The sequence below is a fragment of the Felis catus genome, chromosome D3 (assembly GCF_018350175.1).
Source record: "Felis catus isolate Fca126 chromosome D3, F.catus_Fca126_mat1.0, whole genome shotgun sequence".
Taxonomy (NCBI): Eukaryota; Metazoa; Chordata; class Mammalia; order Carnivora; family Felidae; genus Felis; species Felis catus.
In genome coordinates, this window is record NC_058379.1 from 69378297 (window position 1) to 69395104 (window position 16808).

General features: G+C 46.8%; 1 protein-coding gene across 2 annotated transcripts in view; it reads right to left on the minus strand.

Moving 5' to 3' along the window:
- Positions 1 to 12604: 12604 nt before the first annotated feature.
- ACAA2 (acetyl-CoA acyltransferase 2) overlaps positions 12605 to 16808 on the minus strand; it is a 34237-nt gene continuing 30033 nt past the window's right edge. For both annotated transcript variants that reach the window (XM_045042263.1, XM_003995181.6), the window contains 3 exons: positions 16602 to 16672; positions 14262 to 14416; positions 12605 to 13019 (listed from right to left, as the gene is read on the minus strand). In XM_045042263.1, the coding sequence (XP_044898198.1) occupies positions 12935 to 13019; positions 14262 to 14416; positions 16602 to 16672 (311 nt within the window). In that variant the 3' untranslated portion in view covers positions 12605 to 12934. The remainder of the gene's footprint in view (positions 13020 to 14261; positions 14417 to 16601; positions 16673 to 16808) is intronic.

Here is a 16808-nt window from a genome sequence, read left to right on the forward strand (position 1 = left end):
GATCAGGCTCGTCTGGAAGCAGATAGACCTTATTAAAGTTTTAATGCCAAAAATCTAGAGTTGGCATGTTTGGGGAGAAGGGATGTCTGGGGTTGGAATGTTCTGGGAGGAGAGACTTAGGAAATTTCAGGAATGAGGGCTCTGTAGATTCCTTTTAGGAACTTCTGGGGCTATATTTCAGCTTATTGTGCTCGGCTGTAAAAGGCATCCTGGGAGGTCAGGGGATGAGCTTTGAGAATTTACAAAACGGCAAGAAAAAGAGATAAAACACCACGCTGTGTGGTGCTTGACTTGCCAGCACGGCTGTTGATGGGAGCCGTGATCTAGGGCAAATCACTTCCCTCTCTGGGTCTCAGGGTCCCCAGGTGAAGTGGAGGTTAGGCCTGTCAGGCTTCGGATGACGGGATTCCATGTGAACAGCAAGGAAAGGTCTCTAACGTGCCTCTCTTGGCCAATCACAGCCTCTGCATCTGTGTGGGCTAACGTTACTGATAATGACCCTCCTCTCTGTTTTTATTGTTACGTGAAGATGCTCACTAAATATTTGGAGAATGAGGCCTGGCAGACGTTTAGGACTTGGAGGGTCAGATTCAGTGTTGGGGAGAAAGAACCCTGGCTGGAGCCCTGGGCTGGCTTCCGGTGGGACCTGGGTGCCCTCTGTGGGCACCAGGCCTTCCATCACTTGGCCTGTGTGTTATGGCGCGTTCTGCCTCCTCCTTGGGGTCCTCCTGGGGCAGGCACTCAAACATGGGCGTTTCCTCTGGCCTGCTGCTGGGAGGGGTAGCTGCTGAGACCACACTCTTCACATCTGCTGCAGATGGGGCAGCCTGCGGGCACGGCTTGAAGCTGCCCAGAGGCAGTGAGGGGAGGCTCCAGAAGCGAGGGTGCCATGGATGGCTCGCCGAGAAGCCCACTGCTGCATCATTGGGCACAGCTCGGGCAATAAAGAGTTAATGGCCATGGGCATCAGACAGCACTCTCAACCTTTGAGACCCATCTTGGAGCCTATCTCCTCAATGCAAACCTCTTTACTAGCAAAAAAAAAAAAAAAAGGAAAAGGTGGGGAAAAGCAACCCTTCCTTGGTTCTCAGCTTGACCGGAACTCTTCTCTGACTCACACGGTCCAGACCAGCTAACCTATAATTCTCTCCTGTCTTGCATTTCATCATTTCAGGGCTTTTTCAGTGCGTTCCCAGATAGGGTATGATCCCTCCAGGGACCTTCATGTCCCCTCCCTGTAGGAGAAGGAAAGGAGTCCCTTTCAGAAGAATCGAGGGGCGTGTCTGTGGACTTGGTGGTTCCACCCGCTCACTTCTCACCGCCCTGCAGCCGTGCCACAGCCGAGCCCTGACTTGTGTGTCCCGCCCACACCTCTTCCTGCTCAGTTGTCCTCAGTGCATGTCTTTTCCCTGTGCCATGTGCTCTGCTTTTTCTCGCCTCTGCTGGCTTCTTGATGCAAATTTAATCCACAGAGGAATTTCCTCGCTGGCACCTACTCAAGGAGAAAGCCACTCTCTCTCTGCAGCCTGGCTGCTGTCTGCTCCGTGTTGTAAGGACAGAGGTAGTCCCGGGGGACCGGAGGGACCGGAGCGGTCACACATATTCAGAGACACTCAAGCACTTTCAGTTTTCGGTACACTGTATTGCCTCCTGACGCTTCCCACAATCAGAGCCAGCCAAGTCCATGGATTTGCCAGCGCTCATTCTGTGAGTATCTCTGATGTTAGGATGCATCTTATTTAATTGAAGGCAAGCTCTTCCAGAGAGGGCTGCAGTCACTTTGGTTGGGCACCTGGGAACCACTTACAATTCTCCGGCTGTAGGGCTTTTTGTTTTCCAGATCACGTCGGTAGTGAGAATTCAGACTGCAGACCTGTGTGGCGACGAGCATACGGCTCACGTTTTCAGAGACCTCTTTCCCTCCTCTCCACTGTGACAAGGTTGAACATGAAATCTCCTTGCTGTCCCGCACCGTGAGGCAGGTTCATTGCTTGGTACCACTGCACGGAGCCCTTGGGTGTCCTAGCTTTCTGCAGAAGCCTCTGGCTCCTGATAGCTTTGATTTGAAAAAATACGGCTTGTGGTCCATTAGCCAGAATTCCTCTGGCCATTCCCGGGAGCAGAATAGTTCCTCTCTGTTGGTAAACTCCAGCATGGCCGAGGTCATTGAGAATCCTCCTGTGAACTTAGGTCACAGGTCCACGGATTTCAAGGGAGCAGTCCCAGGCAACCCAGATATTTTGAGTCTCCCCAGTACGCTTGGGCTGGCGGCCAAGAGGGAGTCCCATCAGACAAGACAAACAGGGACTGGCCACAAAGGTAGGCTGGGCTGTGAGTCCGGGATCCGTGTAGCTCCTGCCCCACGCAGAGGAGGCTCGGGATGAGGGAAAGAGGTTGGATGTATCGGTGGTATTCTTACAGGCAGCAGAGACACCTGGCTCAGCTCAGGAGCTGGGTTCACTCTAAGGTGTATACAAAAGTCCCAGGAGGCCTCATGTGTCACCCTCCCTTGGCGCTCGGAGCAGGGGTAGAGTTCATCATGCTTTTTATGTTTTAAGTTTCTTTTAATTGAGATATAATCAACATAAAATATTATATTAGTTTCAGGCATATAACATAATGGTTTGATATTTGTATATAGTGCCAATGTGCCATTCGTGTTTTCTTAGATTTCTTAAGGTCCCTTGGTTGTGACCCTACATTTCTGTGAACTCCACGGTGCTCACTTCCAGGGGTATCTTCTGAATCGTAAATGATAGTTTCATGGACCCACCATATCAAGTCCACGATCCACCCAGAACAATGCTACCCAAATGAGGAACAGTCATGTATGCGTGGACACGCCTGGTTGGCCCCTACAGTCTCCTCAAATATTACTTCACATTCCCTTGGTTTACATTACTAAGCCACTTGTAATAACCTATTAAGTGTAGAGTCCAGTGAACTTTTACATATGTGTGTGTCTGGGTCAGCACAACCCAGATAAAAATGGGGAATATTCCAGCACCCTAGTACACTCCCTGGTGTCCCTCTTAGGAGCTACTCCCTCCAAAGGTAACCACTGTTCTGACCTCTATCATCATAGATTACGCCTGTTTGTTGAACATCATATACGTGGAATTATATAGCATGCATTGTTTGCTGTCTTTTTCCCCCAAAAACATACCTGTGAGATTAGTCTGTGTCTATTGGGAGTTTGTTTCACTGCTGCAGAATATTCCACCACATTTATGTCATCACCTCACCATCTTGGTATGAACACTATGAGCATTTTAATGGAATGACTTATTTTTCCCCTGCGTATGTGCTTTAAAGCATAGTTAGTAAGTCAGTGTACAAGAGCTTATGGTGGTTTTTGTCTATAGTTGACATTTCTGGTCTTACGAGTCTTTCTATTTTTACCCTCTACTGCGTCCTGGAGAGAATTTGCTGGCGTTGCTTTGCACCCATGTAAAGAGGACTTCCTCCTATGTGTTCTAAAAATGTCATTGAGAAAACTCCACGGGGCTGGGGCGCATGGGTGGCTCAGTCGGTTAAGTGTCCGACGCTCGGTTTTGGTTCAGGTTATGATATCATAGTTTCGTGAGTTCGAGCCCTGCATCCGGCTAGTGCTGACAGTGCAGGGCCTGCTTGGGACTCTCTCTCTCTCCCCGCCTTTTTCTTCCCTTCACCCGCTCATGCTGTCTCTGTCTCTCTCAAACAAATAAACTTAAAAAAATTTTAAAAATAGCTCAAAGGGGCTAAACACGGCCGTATCCTTCATGACTTGGTTTGTCCTCACTCCGCCATTATCCTGCCAGCTGAGGTCTTGTCTCCACTCACCATGTGCAGCGGGAACGCACTGGTGGGCCCCGGGCTCACCTCCGGGAGCTCACATGATGGACACACAGCAGCATGCGGAACCGAATTCTCGCACCTGGCAGAGCGCCCTTCCTCAGGGCTGGGCTAATCTGCGCGTCGTCAGGCTCTGAGCTACGCACGGGGCCTGGAAAGCAGGCTGGGTGACGACCCACGCATACAGTCGGTCTCCAGCAAGTCTGGAGCCATGCTGGTTGCAGGATGCTGCTGGTTCTCTCCCTGAAGATGCAGGCCTAGGGGCCTGGGGGATGGTGTGCCTGGGGTCCTGGCTCGGCATCCCATTGTGTCCCAGCCCCAGGCCCATGTCCGACCAGGCACACATGTAAAGACTAGCTGGGCTGTGAGTTCTATTTCATCTGCACTGTGGGCCTCAGCTCCTGGTGACTTTGCTTCTCTTCGCAAGGTAGAAATGCCGTGTGTGTGTGTGTGTGTGTGTGTGTGTGTGTGTGTGTGTGTGCATACGTGCGTGTGTGTGTGTGTGTGTGTGTGTGTGTATAAATAGCCAGCATAGCTTGCTCTTTGCTTTCAGTATTGGCGTGTTCTCTCATTCTGTAGTTTCTGATTTCATCTTGTCTTGTATCTAAAAGGCTCCTGAGGGGGGTGCTTGGGTGGCTTAGTCGCTTAAGTGCCCGACTTTGGCTCAGGTTGTGCTCTCTCCACTCAGCACGGGGCCCCCGCTTCATATCCTCAGTCTCCCTCTTTCTCTGCTTCCCCCCTACTCTCTCTCTTAAATAACTAAAGGCTCCAGGGGGGCTGCATGTTCAAAGCACAAGCCTGGCTTTTACTTCTGCCAGAGTTCCTTGTTTCTGCAATGGCTTCAGGCCTCTCGAACGCGTCTGCGTGCTGCCTGTGCTGAGACAGGAAGGACCCCGTCTCATTAGTTTCCTTTGCTCTAACTTGTTGGAACAGGGTGAACGGTGGGGAGGGTGGATGTTGTGCAGCACACGCAGCCGGGGCCTTGTCCTCCACACTGGCCGAGGTCCTGAAGAGTTTTACGTCCGTCTGTCAGGTGCTCCTTTACCAAGGCTCTCACACCAGAGGCGCTGGGGTATATATGGAGTCCAAGGCAGGGGTCCTGTCCCTGGGGAAGCAAGGCTAGGGCTCAGGGCACAGCTCTCGCCATGTGTCTTTCCTCGATCTCCGTGTCCCGGCTGCTGCCACAGCCCTCAGCCCTCACTGCTTGGGGCCCCATCCGCTGAGGTCCATGGACGTGTGACAGGGAGCATACAAGCAGCCCCCGCCGCCCTTGCTCTGTGGGCAGCTGGGGACTCTGAAATATATAGGGTCTGGAGTGAAGACGAGGGGCCTCCCAGGCTCCAAGTGTCCCTGACGGGAAAAGTAGGGGGGACTGTGACTGTTGCCTCGTCCTCTGCGGCTCAGGCCGGTTCTCCCTGTGCCACCAGCTGGTGGGGGCGGGAGCCGGGCTGACAGCTTCCAGGGGGCTTGGCAGTAGCCGTTCAGAGGTGGTCGTAACCCTGGTCCCCTGGCTCTGGGGTTTTGCTTCTGCTGTTTTCACCGAGGACAGATACAGGGAGTGTCCTTGGCCAGCGGGACTCCCAAGTTCCTGCACCAGGACCCCAATGGCCAGCAGGTGAAAGAGATTTTTGTCCCCTACCTGCGGTGCTAGGTTTGTTTACTTCTGGCTCCTTCTCTCCCTGCCTCAATTCCCAGGAAGTGAGAAGGACCAAGAGTGGCCAGCTTTGCTGAGAGAAGCCACCCGTGAGATGCCGCGGAGCAGGGGACGGAGGCAGCACAGGCCGGTGGTGCCACCTAGGGGAAGAAGTGTCCCCGGCTGGCTGCTGGCACAAAGACTCCTCCGTGCAAGTCAACCTCGTTTATAAAACCGAGGATTCACTTTCAGGATAAAAAACGAGGTGAAGAGAAAGGGAAAGGGAGTCATTGTTCGTGTGGTGAAAATGACTTCAATGATTTCTCATTTTACAAAGGCATTCCCTCCAGAGTACCTCAAAACACATATGCTCCCATCCTACCTTTTAAGTGATTTGATTTAGTAAAAAATTACAATTTTTTCCCACGAAGCTAGAAGAGATGGCACTTATTTATGTCGGGTGAGGAAAAAACGAAAACCGAAGAGTATCGATAGGAGGAAAAATTGTTCTCTTTCCTTGTTTGGATCCGTCTTGGACAGAGGCCACTAATTCTTGATCCATGCCACTTACACGCCAGTGACTTACAGATCTGGCTCCACCCCACGCACCAGAGTCCCTCACCCGAGGGCCCATCCGGCATCTGAACGAACTACCGAACCCCCCTGACCTGCTTCACTCACAGCGTTCCCATCCCAGCGGCTGAGAAGCCCAGGCGTCATCCTCGACTCCTTTCTCTGCCAACCAACAGCCAATCCGTGAGGAAATCTCAAATTTCCGTCTTCAGAGTATGAGCAGAGTCTGACAACCTCTCACTGCCCTGTTGCTGCCTCCAGCTCCGAGACACCGTTATTTCCTGGCCTGAATTATTGCAGGAGCCTCCTAACTGGCCTCCAGCTCTGTTCCTCCACAGTTCATTTCAGTAGGGCAGAATGAGGTCTGTCCTTGACTCCAAAGCCTGCGGTGCGTCCGATTTACTGAGAATAAAAGCCCAAGTCCCTACAAATGGCTTCTCGGGCCCCACGCGATCTGCACCCAGATGCTTCTCTGACTCCGACCCCTTTCCACCTTGCTCACTCTGCTCAGCCACACGGGCTCCTTGCACAAGCACACTCCTGCCTTAGGACCACCCCTGGCGGTTTCTCCCCCTCTTCGTCCAGACACCTGCATGGCTAACCATCACCTCCTTGAAGTGTTTGCTCAGCTGTCACTCAGTGACCAACTTTATAATCTTCAAATCCGACAATCCATACTCAAACAGTATTCGCTCAGCTTTCTTGAACTTGGGGGGGAGTCACTGGCGTGTACTTGGGTTAATTAAAAGTAGGGTGCCTATATGTCCCAGTTTGCCTAGGACAGTCCCAGTTTACACTTGTTGCCCCCCCCCCCCCACCCCGGGTTATAAATAACAGCGTCTTCACTTCTCGACAGTGACCTGGGTTGGATGATCCACTCTGTGCTCATCCTAGGGCGGAACTGAGGGGGCTTTCTCTCCTAACACTTCTCTAGCACACGTAGTTAGGTTCCAAGTAAAGTGCCCCTAGTTACTCTACTGTTTTCTACTGGTCCTTAGCACCAGGCCGCAACACCTGGAGCATTTCGCCCAGTTCTCCATTCCTTCTCTCACGAAAACACACAGGCCCACAGCCACTTCCACTATGCTCTGCGGAGACAGAAAAGGTAACCTGTGTGAGAGTGGCTGCCTGCAGCTCGCTCTACTTGTGTGTGACTTGAGCGATCCTCCCATCTTTCATTTTCTTCAAACGTCATCCACCCACCCACCCATCCGTCCTCTCAACGTCACGGAGCGTCTACCGCGTGCCACGCACTGTCCTTGCACACGAAGTCCTTCCCCTCATGGAACTTACAGTCGAATGAAGGACACAGGCGAGAAACAAGCTAATAAGTGAACAGGAGCTCGGGAGAGTTCCATGGAGGTCAGCGGGCTCCGATCGAGTCACGGGGAGGGGAACTCAGTGGGAAGAGAGAACCCCTGACTGAGCAGAGGACATCTGGGACTTTTAAGAGGAGTAGGGGTCTGACCTGAGAAGGCAGAGGAAATGGCATTCCAGGCAGAGGGAAGATCTGCCACAGCCTGAAAGCATGAGAGAGCGCAGCATGTGAAGAGTCAAAGGCCATTTGTTTGAAGCACAGGGAGCCACAGGGAAGGAGGGCAAAGAGGCTGGATTTTATTCCAACTGTGACATAAACCTGTTTCGGGGCTTTGAAGAAGGTTGACCTGATATAGTTTGTACTTTCTGTTTATTTTTGAGAGAGAGAGCACGAGCAGGGGAGGGGCAGAGAGAGAGAGAGAGAGAGAGAGAGAGAGAGAGAGAGAGAGAGACAGGGGATCCAAAGCAGGATCTGCGTGGACAGCAGAGAGCCCGATGTGGGACTCAAACCCACAAACCGTGAGATTATCACCTGAGCCAAAGTCAGACGCTTAACTGACTGAGCCACCCTGTAATTTGTATTTTGTTTTTCCTTTTTCAATGTAAAATTTACTGAAATTATTGAAAGGGTTTTTAGTGAATTCCTCTCTACCTCAGATGCTCCCAGAGAGTTTCTGGGTGTCCCTGAGCTAAGCCTTTCCCAAGTTTCTTTTTTTTTTTTTTAATTTTTTTAATTTAAAATTTTATTTAAATTTTATTCATTTTTTAGTTTTTAACTTTATTTTTAAAATTTTACATCCAAATTAGTTAGCATATAGTGCAACAAGGATTTCAGGAGTAGATTCCTTACTGCCCCTTACCCATTTAGCTCATCCCCCCCCACACCCCCTCCCGTAACCCTCTGTTTGTTCTTCATATTTGAGTCTCTTATGTTTTGTCCCCCACCCTGTTTTTATTTTATTTTTGTTTCCCTTCCCTTATGTTCATCTGTTTTGTCTCTTAAAGTCCTCATATGAGTGAAGTCATATGATATTTGTCTTTCTCTAATTTCACTTAGCATAATACCCTCTAGTTCCATCCATGTAGTTGCAAATGATAAGATTTCATTCTTTTTGATTGCTGAATAATACTCCATTGTATATATCTATATCTTCTTTATCCATTCATCCATCGATGGACATTTGGGCTCTTCCCTTACTTTGGCTGTTGTTGATAGTGCTGCTATAAACATGGGGGTGCCTGTGTCTCTTCGAAACAGCACACCTGTATCCCTTGGATAAAAACCTAGTAGTGCAATTGCCGGGTCATAGGGTAGTTCTATTTTTAGTTTTTTGAGGAACCTCCATACTGTTTTCCAGAGTGGCTGCACCAGCTTGCATTCCCACCTATAATTTGTATTTTAAAAAGGTGCCCCTGGCAGTTTCTTGGAGAACAAAGGGGGCCAAGACTGGAGGTAGGCTTACGGTTGTCCAGGCAAGAGATTCTGGTAGCTTGGACTAAAGTGGTGGAGGTGGAGAGAAGAGGGTGGATCTGAGGCCTATTCTGAAGGAACTGATAAAACTTGCTGATGAACAGGATAGAAGGGGTGAGGGAGAGGCCTCTGACTTGAGCTACCGGAATCATGAAGGGAAGGACTAAGAAGGGTTGGTTGGGTGAAGTTACTGTGTGAGCCGTGTGTAAGATGGAGATGCCCAAGAGAAATGTCTAGAGGGCAGCTAGATAAGAGACTGGAGTTGGAGAGACCAGTGTTGGGATGGAAATGTGATGGTTTCCAGGACCAGGGATGAAATCATGCAGGGAGAGAAGACACACAGCCGAGGACCAATCCTGAGAAAGCGACAAGCAGAGATTTATTGGAGGAACAGATGCAAAAGTCCAAAGGAGGGTCCCTTGTGTCATGTTTTGGAAAAGTAAGATGAAGGCAGAAAGGTTTCTGGTAGATTTGGTAACACGAAGGTGGCTGTGACATTAGAGGGTTCCATTAAGTAGTGGAGGCAACACAAGGTTAGGGTGCTTTGGAGAAACAGTGAACGATTCGTACATTTCTTAGTAACACTGGGGATAGGTGGAAACTTCCTTCGTTTGGTAAACTGTACCTATCCCACACCTATCATAAGGATCACGGATACTCAATGGGGAACCCGGGATTTGGCATTTTTCCCTCCTCCCAACATTGTATCAGAGGTCCCAGCCCTGTGTAGAAGGGCGGTACAGGTAAGTAAGATTGTCTACGTGACCAGAGCTGATACAAGGGTTCAGCAAGCCGGCTACATGCGGAATATTCAAACACTGTTCGTTAGCAACAGCCAGATAGAAAATAAAATAGAAAAAAGATCTCATTCTTTTTATATCCAAATAAAACGACACCAAACCATTATGGGAAAAGGTGATAAAATTTTCCGAGGCATGTGCTGGGACATTCCCTAGGAAGCGCCTCTTTTCAACTATTTCTCAGTGACAATCCCTGCTGACATGACCAAGGGAGCCGGTGTCTGATACAGAATGAAGACGAAGTCCTTGGTATTTTTTTGGTCATGGAACGGAGGGGTCCTTGACCAAATGGATCTAAAGCTTCTGAGAACCAAGATGTTCTCTAATGATAAAAAAAAAAAAAAAAAAAAAGGTGATGGAGGCAGCGAGCATAGAGCCACTGGAGGACAGCATCCAAGCAGGAAGCCAGGAAATGGAAATAAAGATAAGTGGTAGGGTGGTAACACTGAGTAGCATAAACCTCCAACTAGCACAGCATTCTGCAAAAGGGAGAAGACAACTGGTCTGGAAGCAGCACGCAAGGGCAGCAAGGCCACTGCCATGCAGACCTGAGACGCTGGGGCAAGAGAGAGAAGGCTTATATGTGAAGCATACTGAAGACGTCCCTGTGTTTACAAGGAATTTATGCACTAAAGAGTGAATAATGGTCACATTTGTATTACTTGTTCCCATTCATCTCACCTTCCCAAATTCCTCTGGTCCTCAATATTGGTTCATATATAATCACAGCAGAATGTGGAAAGCTGAATATTTTTATATTTAAAGGTGTCTATGTATGTACACACACACACACACACACACACGCACACAGAGCTAATACCTATATAAACAAACACAGAATGAAGAAGGGACATGAGAAGGACATGGGTGGATTGAGGGTTAAAGCAGGATTTTTTAATAGCAGCCATCTTGACATTTGGGGCCAGAGAATTCTTTGTTGGTGGGGGGGGGGGGCGTCCTGTGCACTGCAGGATGTTCAGCGGCATCCCTGGCCTCTACCCACTAGATGCCAGTAGTGATGACAACCAAACACATCTCCAGATAGTGCCAAATACCCCTGGGGATAAAACCGTCCCCTGTTGAGAACCACTGGGCTAAGAGTATGCATAAAAAAGGACTGAAGACAGGGCAGAATTCGGATAAATTGAGGAGGCTGAAGGAGGAGGATGCAATCCGGGCAAAACTCTGGTCTCCCATCTGTGGCTCCAGTGACACTCAACTAGCCTTCTCTAAATTGTCGTGTAAGCTCAGTGATTTCTAACAGCCACTTTCTACTGTCTGTTTCCCCACTTTCGTTGGCTGCGCAGCCCACGTTAGCAGCAACATTCCTTTCTGACCGCTAGAAGTGCTGGTGGTGGGAGAGAGAGAGGTATCATATGCCTTCTTGTGAGACTGGACTTCTAGTCTTTTCCCAGCCCCACATTTTCCATTTAAAAATATGGTTCTTGGGGCGCCTGGGTGGCTCAGTCGGTTGAGCGTCCGACTTCGGCTCAGGTCACGATCTCGCGGTCCGTGGGTTCGAGCCCCACGTCGGGCTCTGGGTTGATGGCTCAGAGCCTGGAGCCTACTTCTGATTCTGTGTGTGTCTCTCTCTCTCTGCCCCTCCCCCGTTCATGCTCTGTCTCTCTCTGTCTCAAAAATAAATAAATGTTAAAAAAAAATTAAAAAAAAAAATACGGTTCTTAAGGGGCACCGGGGTGGCTCAGTTGGTTAAGTGTCTGACTTCGGCTCAGGTCATGATCTCGTGGTTCATGGGTTCGAGCCTCGCACTGGGCTCTGTGCTGACAGCTTGGAGCCTGGAGTCTGCTTCGGATTCTCTGTCTCCCTCTCTCTCTGCCTCTACCCCCACTCACACTCTCTCTTTCAAAAATTAGTAAACGTTAAAAAAATTTTGTTTTAAAAAGAAGGTACGTTCCCACTCAAATGTCTTTGAAGACTTAAAATACATAACCAGCACATATCAGGACCAAGTTCAGTAATCTGCTTCTTGGATATTTACCTCAGAACGAATTACGAACATCACTAAACACCACAAGTTAAACTGGTTTTCAAAATTTTGAAAAATACAATTCAACTACAACCAAAAAAGAATTCCATTTAACAAGTGGGAAAAGGACTTAAAATAGACATTTCTCTAAAAAAGATATATGTACGGCCGATAAGCACAGGAAAAGATGCTTCACATCACTACTAATTAAGGAAATGCAACTCAAAACCAGCGAGGTACCTAACCTCACACTCATTGGGAGGGCCATTATAAAAAACAAACAGAAAACAGCAAGTATCAATGAGGATGTGGAGAAATGGGAGGAACCCTTGCGCGCGGCTGGGGAGAGCGAAAGACGGGGCGGCCAGGGTGGACAACGGTTTGGCAATTCCTGGACATATTAGAAACAGAGTTACCACGACACCCAGCAATTCCACCCCTGGGTACATGCCCCAAAGAACTGACAGCAGGGCCACGAACAGAGATTTGGCCAGCCTTGTTTAGAGCGGCGTTACTCACAAAAGCCAAGGGGCCGCAGCAAAGCAGGCGTCCACAGATGGATGGAGAGATAAACAAATGTGCTCTCTACATACAATGGAATATTCTTCAGCCTTAAAAAAAAGGAAGGAAAGTCTGACATGAACCACAACGTGGACGAACCCTGAGGACATTATGCTGGTGAAATAAGCCAGTCACAACAGGACAAACCCTGTATGACTCTATTTGTGCGGGGCCTTGGGTAGTTCGATTCTTAGAGGCAGACAGTCAAATGGTGGTGGCCGGGGGCCGCAGGGAGGGCACCGGGGACTCAGAGTTTCAGCTCCATGAGATGAAGAGAGTTCTGGAGATGGATGCTACCGGGGATTATATCAATAACATCAATGTATTTAATAACACTTAAATGTGGTCGATGGTAAATTTTATCTTACATGTATTTTACCTCAATTAAAAATTTTTAAAAATGCAAGAAATGACAGGAAAGGATTAACTGAAGTTAAAGCAGTATTTATTCAATTCTCTTGCACTCGTATTATCTAAGGCATAAGTGGTGATTATTCAGCATTATACCAATTCTTTTAAGGCCTCTGTGGTTGGACGTTTGCTCAGAGATAGATCCCATCTGATGCAAATCTGAGAGAACTTATTTATTCTGGCGTGGGCTCTTATTCATGAGAGACACATCTTTTTGCTTCACTATCCCTTCATTGAGCTCAATCACTTTCAGTACAGGGCATGTGTGGTTCTGCAGCTGCTCTGAAGGTCACCTGGCTCCCTGTGGCCCTGGCCCCTCGAAGTGCGAGCGGGCCTCGGCGGGCCCCTCAGGCTGTGCTTTCGATGATAACTGCGATACCCTGGCCGCCCCCGATGCAAGCTGATCCCACAGCGTATCTTCCACCCCGACGCCTGCAAGAGAAAGCAGTGGCTGAAATCCACCCGAATAAAAAACGAACAGAGTTAATTCGAAAACTAATTAAATAGAATTAATAATGGTCACATCTACATTAATCATTCTCATTCAGCTCATCTCAATCTTTTCCCCAATCCTCAATATCGGTTTACAGTCGCAAGAGGAGAAAGATAATTTAGAAAGCGGAATACTTGTACTAAAAGAAAGTGGTAACACAGAAGGGGGAAGCCGAGAGACAGAGATGCTGAGGTGTGCCGGGGGAAAGAAGAGACAGGAGGTGGCAGAGACGGGCGGAGACGGGCTCCTCCTGAGGAGGAGTGAGGAGCCATCGGCCTCTTTGATTTATATGGTTTTGGATTTTTATGCACCTTGGAGTGAGTGCAATTAGTGAAGTTTGTCCATGTGAAAAGGCAGGTAATTTAGAAGCATTTCATGCCCCTTTCATAAAAATTAGACTCCTCTGGATCACAATCTGTTCTCATTCCTCAATCTAACAGAACGACCTTGAGAAAGCCACCTAGGAACTTTCCGGTGCACGTCACTCATTTCAATTCAATTACTTATTAAGTGAAATGAGTCCCATTTACCTTAACAGGAGCCAGAGTGATTTTTTTTTTTTTTTTAGGCCTGACATATTTGGTTTTGTTTGCAACGTTCCTAACAGAAAGAAATGGCCCAAAACACACAGCACGGGAAGGAGGAGCTCTTCTATTAGGACTGAAAGATATCAAACACACAGAAGGCTCCTCCTGGAACCCCAGCAACAGTGAAGGAAACACTTAGCTCAGACCCAAACTAGCAGTTTGCTTCGGTTTCTTAAATGACAGCATCTAGATGGGAACCCTCCCAATATGTTGTCTGGTTTCCTAAATAATTTTATCTCGCTCTTGTAATGGGCACTAGAGTGCGAGCACCATGAGGACGGTGGCCTCGTGAGTGCTGACTGCTGTGTACCAGCACCGGGTGGGGGCAGAGCCAGGAGGGGGCATGTGCTGAGGGGCTACACTGAGCCCATGGCAAACACGAGGAAGCATGCACACCCCAAGTGCAGAGCCCCTAAAAAGTCAACCGAGTCACCTCTAATCTCAGCCGGAAAGGGTATAACTTGTTCCTGGTGAGAAGTAGTACGGGGGGATATAAGGAGGAATGAAAAGTGTTGGACTGTTCTGGGGAAACCTAAATCCGTGCATTTTTACCAATGATGGCAAATATAAAATGCAACAATTTCTAGCAGATACCTTAATTCGTGAACCAGGTGCGCCATAATTCTTGTTCCAGATCCTCCCAGTGGGTGACCCAAAGCAATGGCTCCGCCATTCACGTTGGTCTTACTTGGGTCAAGATCCAAACTCTTCTGAACTGCTAAGTACTGAGGAGCAAAAGCTTCATTCACCTAAAAATAATCAAAACACTGGTAAAAATCCTTACTCATAAGTTGATTTTCGACCGAGAATTGTCCAGTCCTACTGATGGCTAATTTTGCTCTTTTTTTTTTCTATTTAAACTACCTTGCGAGGTTATTTTAGTTTATCTTCAACCACTCTTTGTAAAGACATCAGGTTTGAAAATGGGTGTGTTTACTAACTTATACTTTAAGTCTACTGCATCCCTTGGAGAAAAGGAATCCTCAGTAATGTTATAAACGTACCTACTAGAGGCAGTGGGAGATGGTCCACAGGTTCTGAAGCCAGAGAGATGGCTCAAATCTTGGCTGAGTGCATGTTCTTTAAGTTCTGGACACTCGACGTTCCCTCAACAGTAAAATGTGGATGCAGTACAGCCTAAGAGTTATTGTCAAGGTTAAATGAAATTATGGGTATTAAGTGTCTAGTGTAGCACCTGACACATACCAACTATTCAGTAGATGATCGCTGTTAATATTATTACTACAGTGATACTTGCCATACTTCCTAGAAGAAACTGACATATGACAAAGGATAAACCTTCAGAGCCAGACACACAGAATGGTTACTATGCTGATACTAGGCAGATCTGAAAAGTACTGTATTTATTACTTAACAAGGTTGGCTATACGAATTACCTTCCTGGGGCACCTGGGTGGCTCAGTCAGTTAAGCGTTGACTTCGGCTCAGGTCACGATCTCAGTTTGTGAGTTCGAGCCCCGCATCAGGCTCTGTGCTGACAGCTCGGAGCCTAGAGCCTACTTCAGATTCTGTGTCTCCCCTTCTCTCTACCCCTCCCCTGCTCACGCTCTGTGTCTCTCTGTCTCTCAATAATAAATAAATGTTAAAAAAAAAATAAAAAAAAAAAGAATTACCATCCTTCAAGTTCATAGCAGTATATTTTCAACGTGATCGTAGCTAGAAAATTGTGTCAGTAGGAAAACTGTTAAGAGAGGTAACTTTTACAGAGTCGAGATCAAAATCTAGTCGTGTTCTTTCCTACTGTATTTTCTGTTTCCCCAAGATGGTGCTTTGTTTGTCTTTAGATCCTACATTATTTTTCCATTTTATATCGGCATTTTATATCGGCATGATCATCAAAAGTCCCAAAGACAATCATATCAAGATGTTGAGCACTATGTCGTTGAGTACATATACATTTATAAATGATTATGAACAGATTTAAAGAGCTGACAAATTTAAACAGAGTTTTTAAGTGTGAAATCTAAAGTAAAAAATTTAATGACATTATTTGCTAATACAAATATGGTAATTAATTAGCCCCCTTGAGGCTCTAATAATGGAAGAAGAGATTTAAGGATAAGCCATTTGTCTAAAACCATGGTTTCCTGGATGAGAGATTACCACAGAGGAGATCACACGTGTGCCCAGAGAACGCCCCTTCTCTACCAATTTAAATAGAGACGTTTCCTTTGTTGTATTTGTTATCTTTCAATGTCAAGGAGCATATGTTTAGTTACCTAAAATTTTCAAATACTCCCCAAATGTAAAATGTATATAATCCAGCCTTAAGTATTTTCTTTTCTACTCCTACTTTTAATTATTCTACACATTTAAGATGCCTTTGTTCTAACCTAATATTTAAAAAAAAAAAATCACCATACCAATAAACTTAAGTTTTCTATGCGAAAAATTATGACATCCTAAATCTAGCTGCACTGTGGTGTAAAAGCCAAAGATAAGTTTGGGGAAGGGGGAGTTTTAACTTGGGGAGAGGGCCAGAAACTTCTAGATTTGGCATCAGATACAGTTTTCTATTATGTCAATTCTTTTGCTTGTATTTTTTCATTTTCATCCATAAAAGAAGGTTAAAGTTGTTTATTTCTCACCCACCTTATATCATATTCAATTGAATTCAACAAGCACATTAATAGTCTAAAATGCAATAGTCTTATAAGGGTCAAAGAAGTTTCCAGAAATTCATATTTTAGTAGAAAAAATCAGGCTGTTTTAATTATTCAAATATACATAAAGCATTTTAATCAGGTAGACAAAAGTACCAACCCAGGCATGTAATGAAAAGTAATACGTATTTAGATGCACATCATTTGGAAAGGCAATAGCACTAAAACAAAAGAGCTATAAAATACCAAATAAAGCCATTAATGCTGTAGAAGTTGGTGGTTTACTCATATAAAAAAGCATCACACTTACCTCTACCAAATCCATGTCCTTAAGACTCCGTCCTGTTTTCTTCAGTGCCCCATTGATAGCAGGGACAGGACCTATATAAGCACAAAAATCAATTTCCTCTTATATTTAGTTAAGTATCAAATTTCTCCTTCTTTACTAAACAGGTAAGGAAGGAAGAAATAATGTGACAGTTATTAGGAGCCACAGTTCTTACTACCTTGATAGCAC